Here is a 6,827-nt window from a genome sequence, read left to right as displayed (position 1 = left end):
TGAGGCACAGAGAAGTTGAGTGACTTACCGAAGATCACACAGCAGATACATGGTGGAGCTGGGATTAGAACACAGATCCTCTGATTCCTAGGCTGTGCTCTTTCCACTAGGCCATAATGCTCTGCACACGGTGACACTCAGTACAGCTCTCTGCACACCGTAGTTATGAGAATGCATCCTGTACTGGCCTGCCAGTGACCTCGGGCCAATCATACTTGTCAGACCTCAGTTTCCCCTGTAAAAATGGATCTGAGAAGACCTGCCTCCTGGGGATGGTATGAGAGATCCAGGAAGAGCACCGCTCCTTGACCTGTGCCCGCCCTACCAGCCTGTCCATTGTTGCCCTAGCCCTGCCTGCTCCCTCAGGACAGGGCCACACTGGCAGCCCAGACAAAGGGAATGGACCCAAAGAGGCGGTGGGCAGGGCTTTGGGGCAGCAGGGATGATGATGCCCTGCCCTGGCGGGTGCACCTGTAGACACTGCTTCAGCCCTGCCAAAGCACGAGGTTTCCTCCCTCCACATCCATCACTGAAGCCCAGTGCATTCATGACATTTTATTCTCTGGAAAAGCCAGGGGGAGGGGCTGCAAGTTGGAGTGGGGGTGTTGGCAGATCGGGGGGGGGGGGGGGGCAGGGACAGAGCTGCTGAAGCTTCTGAGCAGGATCAGTATCTCCAGAGAGACCTTCTGGCAGGTTGGGGCCACTCCGCCTCCAGAGTCCTCTTCTCAAGGGTAGATTCAGACTCCAGGATCTTCTCCCTGGCATCCTGGTCTGGAGGGGGAGAATGGAGAAGGAGTTAAGGCAAGGAGTAGCCAGGCAGAGGACCCCCACCCCTTTTCTCGGTGCTAGCTTGGTCTGCCCCCCAGCCCGGGGACGGTGGGGTGCTGGAAGAACTCAGGCCGATTCCCAAGGGTCTCCCAGTGGGATGGAGCCAGAGACTAAGGCTGCCGGAATGGTGAGGGATTGGTGGAAGCTGAGGTGACCCCGGGAGCTAAAGTGGAGACGGTCTCAACAGGTCTCTCCTTATTGTCGTATTGTACTTTCCAAGGGGTTAGTACAGGGCTCTGTACACAGTATGCACTCAATAAATATGATTGAATGAATGAATGAATCAGATGCCCCCTCTCCAGGGCCCCTCCGTTCCCGCGGCCCAGAGAGACCCTTCTTCAACTCAAGCTGCACTGGGCTAAGGCTAGGGGGCTGTAGCCACTCCTCTCCTCTGAACCGTACCCCCTCAGGGCCTATTGGGAGGGGCGTGGGGCTCAGAATGGGCTCGGTAGTGTCACTCTGCAATGGTCCGGGTGACTTCCTCACCCCGCCCTTCTCCCCCCACCCCACCCCAAGGCAGGACCTCTGTCCCTTGCAGCGGTCTCAGTCCCTGTCCAGAACACTGACCATTTCCTGCTTTATTGGACAGAGCGGAGCCCAGTCTCAACTCTGGCTGCTCCGACTGGCTGGTGCTTCCTGGGGGCGGGTTAGTCCCGTGATGCCCCCACCGGGGTCCGCTGTCGGAGCTGGAGGGAGCTGGTGGGAATGGGAGGGCAGGTTCCCTGGAAGATCCCTGAGGGGCACTGGGGCAGGGAACCCTGATCAATCAATCCGATTTGTACATTCCAAGCGCTTAGTACAGTGCTCTGCACATAGTAAGCGCTCAATAAATACTATTGAAAGAAAGAAAAGAAATCAGTGGTATTTACTGAGTGCTTGTTATGCGCAGAACACTGTACTAAGCACTTGGGAGAGTACAGATCCCCCTTGGCCTTGCTGGTCTTGGTTTCCTCTGACCCCTGAGAGCCCAGGCCAGCCCTCACCTTCCATAGGCTTGCATAAACTGATGTCCACACAGACATCCCAGGGAGACTTGCCCGCCTGAAGTTCGATGGCGATGGGGTACATATATGTCTTCATGAGTTTCCGGCAGAACGTCCGGAGAATAAAACCCACGAACCTGCACAACCGCTTCTCCGCATTGTCTATCGCATCCTGCAAGCACACACAGCCCGGAGAAGGATGGTCAGGCCCAAACCCGGGGGCGACACCACTCCCTTGATGGGCAGGGACAGGGAGTGAGCGGGATCCATATGGATCTTCGCCTGGAGTTCTGGGTCCCCCGGGCCCCCTGCACCACCCACAGCCCTCCACCTGCCAGGTCGGGGTGAGTGGGCGCTGTGGGTGGGGCCTCTGAGCTCGGCTGTCTCCCCCAGCTCGGTCAGAGGCCCCCGGGGCACGGGATGGGACTCACCGTGTCGTTAATCTGGTTCCCAACCATGTCCTTAAGTTTCTGCATGATGATCTGACAGCTGCTACAGATCAGGAAGGGTGACCCATCCTGGTCACGCAGGTCCCCCTGCCAGACAGACACCCACCGCGTTTGCTCCACCTGCCCGACCTGTCGCTCTGTCCTCCCGCCCGTCTAGTCGCCAGGGGGCCAGGGTGGCTCTCCAGGCTGAATTTGGGGACGCGGGGCCAGGGTAGGGGGCCTGGGATGGGAACAGAGTGGCGAGGGGGCCAGGGCAGGGAGCGGGGAAGTCCAAAGGGGGGCCCGGGGCTCGGAGTGGGAGCAGGCCGAAGGGTGAGGCTCACCAAGAAGGAGCTGTCTTGCTGGTGCTGCTGGTTCCGGAGGGTGGGTTCCTGCCGGTGATCCTTGGAGATCAGGCCTGTGCTAGCCCAGGCTGGCCATGAGAAAAACAGAGACTCAGAGATCAAGGCCGAAGGCAGGAGTTGGTTAATTAATAATAAAAATTAAAATAATAATTCTGGTATTAGTTAAGACTTAACTGTGTGTCTGACACTGAACTAAGCCCTGGGGTGAATACAAGCAAGTGGGGGTGGACACAGTCCCTGTCCCACAAAGGGCTCACGGTTTCAATCCCCATTTTATAGATGGGGTAACTGAGGCACAGAGAAGCTAAGTGGCTTGCCCAAGGTCACACAGCAGACAAGTGGCAGAGCCGGGATTAGAACCCTTGATCTTCTGACTTCCAGGCCCGTGCTCTAGCCACTACGCCATGCTGGTTCATCTGTTTTGTTCACACCTGGGGTTGCCTCTGGCCACAGAAGAGATTCTACCAGACCACAGTCCTCAGTCCTCAGTGGGCCAAGACTAAGAGGGGGAGTCGGGCGGGGGGTCCTGAGGCCTCAGTCCTCTCTGCCCTCCACCTCCATCTTCTGGATAATAATAATAATAATAATAATGAAAATAATAATAAAAATAATGGTACTTGTTAAGTGCTTACTATGTTCCAAGCATTGTTCTAAAAGCTGGAGTAGTTATAAGTAATCAGGTTGGACACAGTCCCTTGACCCACATGGAGTTTACAGTCTGAATCCCCAATTTAAAGACGAGGGAACTGAGGCACAGAGAAGTGAAGTGCCTTGCCCAAAGTCACACATGCCGCTTACCCTCAGGAGAGGAGGGGTCGGCGTCAGAACCTCCCGGGCCAAAGGCTAAAGTGGGAAGGGGGGGTTGAAGGGGAAGCAGCTCCCACCGAATCCTGAGTTGTCAAACCTCCCTCTGCCTGCTGACCTCCCTCTTCTTCCCCACACCACCACCCATGCAGGTGCAGCTCTGCCCACCCCACCATAACACCAGGCCCTACAAGGAACAAAACCTAGAAACCCCCTGGGCTAGTAGCCTCGGCCGCCCTGGGGCCTTGACACCGATTCACTCCGAGTCAGGCCACCCACACCCCCAACCCCCTGCACCCCCAGACCACCAGAACCACCAGCAAATGAGAACGCCCATTTCTCCCCTCGGGCCCCCGCTTCCACTGGCCTTGGCCAATCCCACTGATTTCTGCCCCTTGACCAACCTCCTGCTCCCACCCCTATGCTCCCCTGCAGCCCAAGCTCCGTCAGAGGAGAAGCCTGGCAGCCCCCAGGGTTTTGTCCAGGCAACCCCCGCCCACTGACTGGCTGCCTGCCCCCCCGCCCTCCTGTCCACCCGCTCATCCGCCTGACCGCCCGTTTGCCCATCCGCCCGTTCGTCCACTCGCCCGTTCGTCCACTCGCCCGAAAACTCCTTCTGCCTCTGCCCTCGCTCCCCTCATGCAGGGAGCCTGGCCTGCCCCCACGGGGACTGAAGGATCAGGCTGTGTCCCCCCGGAGCCCTGACCCGGCCCAGCACCCCCGGCCTGACCCCGGAGGCCGCCCCCTCTCCGGCTGCCTGCCCCTCCTGCCGACCGCCCGCTCCAGATCCCCAACAGAGGGTGGGACATGGATTCCCCCGGCTCGGAGGGTCCCACTCACTGCTGTCCCTTGCCTTCAGGCAGATACAGCTTGCCTGGCCCCCGGTCCCCCAGTGATGCCCCCGCAAGCCTAACGGCAGCGGACAGGAGGAAAGAGGGAAGGGTTAATTCAGTTGTATTTATTGGGGACTTACCCCGTGCAGAGCACAACAATAAACAGACACATTCCCACAAGGACTTTACAGTCTAGGGTTAGGCCCCAGTTGTCCTGCCTCCCATACCCCAAGCCCCTCCTGGTTATTCAAGCTGAGAGAGTGGGTCCCCTACCCCCCTTCTTCTCCTTTTACCCCCTCCCCTTCTCCTTTTAACCCCTCCTCATTCCTCATTCCCCACCCTCACAGAGAGCAGAGCCTCCATCTCCTGCCTTCCTAGGGGCACCAGGGCCGGCCGGGGGCCCCACCTTCATGGGAACTGAGGGACGGGCAGGGTGGAGGCGTCATCATGGCCATGACCCGGCTCAAAGGCCAGAGTCCTTACCTGGGCCGGCCAGGAGGGTCAGGGAGAGGAGCAGGAGAAAAGCTGCCATTGCAGGAATTGCTGGGGTCCCAGCCCAGAATGGCGTTTTTATCAGCTCAGGGACAGGAGCAGCCCCCCACAACCCCACCCCCTTACTGGGATCAGCCCTTCCACCAGAGCTCTCCCCACCCTGCCCCTCCCCTCTCCACTTTTACAGGTGATCACCCCCTGTCATCTACTTCGGTAGTTTACCTCAAACCCCTCCCATCATGGGAAAGGAGGGGCTGACAGGATGAGGGATGTGGCAGCCCCTGGCCCCGATTTCCTTTGACCTCAGGGAATGGGTGAACTGTGATCAGTGGGGACAAGCTGGGCTTGAAATGGAGGTGGGGGCTGACCTGACATTCCCAGACCTTCTCAGGGTCTCTTCGGGCAAGCAGCGTGGCTCAGTGGAAAGAGCCCGGGCTTGGGAGTCGGAGATCACGAGTTCGAATCCCAGCTCTGCCATTTGTCAGCTGTATGACTGTGGGTGAGTCACTTAATTTCTCTGGGCCTCAGTTCCCTCATCTGTAAAATGGGGATGAAGACTGTGAGTCCCACGTGGGACAACCTGATTACCCTGTATCTACCCAGTGCTTAGAACAGTGCTCTGCACATAGTAAGTGCTTAACAAATACCAACATTATTATTATTATTATATAGACCTCGATTCCCTGTGGTAATGCAGAGCAAAGGGTAGCCTCACCTGCCAGCCTGCCCCAGGATCTCCCAGTCGATTTCAATCAATCAATCTTTTTTATCGAACACTTACTATGTGCAAAGCACTGTACTATGCACTTGGGAGAGTACAGTATAACAGAATTAGCAGTCACATTCTACCCATAGTGAGCTTAGAGTCTAGCAGGAAGTCTGCAGAGTCCTCACCTTTCCTGTAGCCAAGCTCTGCCCAGCCTCCCCTCCGCCGTGGCCTCCCCTCCGCCCGGTCCTCCCTCCACCCCTGCATCCTTTCCACTTGGGCCTCCGCTCTGTCCAGCCTCCGCCCGAATCTCCCTTCCACCCTAATCTCCATTTGGCCTCCTCTCTGCCCCAGCCTTCACTTTGCTCTGGCCCCCGCCTGGATTTTCTTGCCCCTTTGACCTCCCTTTGCCCCAGCCTCCCTCTGTCCCAGCAGCCGTGGCGTTGCCCACCGTCAGCATGGCTGGACCAGAGTCTCCGAGGCTACCAGCCTTGTTTACCTGGCCCGGGGGGAGGGTTTCATTCATTAATTTATTAATTCATTTGTTCAATTGTACTTATTGAGCACTTACTGGGTGCAGAGCACTGTACTAAGTGCTTGGGAGAGTACAATACAACAATAAAAAGACACATTCCCTGCCCACAACCAATTTAAAGTCTAGAGATGGAGACGGACATTAATATGAATAAGTGACGGTCATGCACATAAGTGCTGTGGGGCTGGAAGGGGGACGAATAAAAGGAACAAGGCAGGGCTTGCAGAATGGAGTGGGAGAAAAGGAAAGGAGGGCTTGGTCAGGGAAGGCCTCTTGGAGGAGGTGTGCCTTCAATATGGCTTTGTTTCAGTCCTAGGTGACTGGGCGATCCTGCTTTGTGGCTCCCAGCCTCCGATGAGCTGAGTCTTACACTCCTGGGGGCCTGACCTGAAGCATCTGTTCGATCCCATCCAAAAGGGGACTGATGGTCATTCCGCGGCTAAGGAGTTCCCCCTTGGTGGCCCCTGAGGACCCATTCAACTGAAAGTTTCTTGGGCTTCTGAGAGAAGCAACGTGACTTAGTGGAAAAAGCATGGGCTTGGGAGTCATAGATTGTAGGTTCTAATCCCGACTCTGCCGCTTGCCAGCTGTGTGACGTTGGACAAGTCACTTTACTTCTCTGTGCCTCAGTTAACTCATCTGTAAAATCAAGACTGAGCCCCACGTGGGACAACCTGATTACCTTGTATCTACACCACTGCTTAGAACAGTGCTTGGTACACAGTAAGCTTTTAACAAATACTATTATTATTATTACTGTTATCCTTATTTATTCATTTGTGTATTCATTCATTCAATCGTATTTATTGAGCGCTTACTGTGTGCAGAGCACTCTACTAAACGCTTGGAATGT

The 6,827-nt window shown here is 56.3% G+C and overlaps 1 protein-coding gene across 1 annotated transcript; it reads right to left on the bottom strand.

Annotated features, from left to right (window-relative positions):
• Nucleotides 1-585: 585 nt before the first annotated feature.
• On the bottom strand, nt 586-4,773 carry LOC114815063 (antimicrobial peptide NK-lysin-like). The gene is made up of 5 exons (XM_029075218.1): nt 4,725-4,773; nt 2,584-2,672; nt 2,243-2,347; nt 1,812-1,983; nt 586-771 (listed from the first exon to the last, which is right to left on the bottom strand). The coding sequence occupies exons 1-5, from the start codon at nt 4,771-4,773 to the stop codon at nt 665-667; spliced, it is 522 nt and encodes a 173-aa protein (XP_028931051.1). The 3' UTR covers nt 586-664.
• Between the last annotated feature and the right edge of the window lie 2,054 nt (nt 4,774-6,827).

Source organism: Ornithorhynchus anatinus, chromosome 11 (genome assembly GCF_004115215.2).
Source record: "Ornithorhynchus anatinus isolate Pmale09 chromosome 11, mOrnAna1.pri.v4, whole genome shotgun sequence".
NCBI classification, from domain to species: domain Eukaryota; kingdom Metazoa; phylum Chordata; class Mammalia; order Monotremata; family Ornithorhynchidae; genus Ornithorhynchus; species Ornithorhynchus anatinus.
This window is presented reverse-complemented; position numbering and strand designations above follow the sequence as displayed.

What these genes read in the sequence shown, in the direction of transcription:
- LOC114815063 (XM_029075218.1), bottom strand. Translation starts at nt 4,773, where the DNA reads ATGGCAGCTTTTCTCCTGCTCCTCTCCCTGACCCTCCTGGCCGGCCCA. An exon ending in AGCAAGACAGCTCCTTCTTG is followed by an intron (nt 2,348 to 2,583) that starts GTGAGCCTCACC and finishes TCTGTCTGGCAG; the next exon opens with GGGGACCTGCGTGACCAGGA. An exon ending in TTTATGCAAGCCTATGGAAG is followed by an intron (nt 772 to 1,811) that starts GTGAGGGCTGGC and finishes CTCCCCCTCCAG; the next exon opens with ACCAGGATGCCAGGGAGAAG.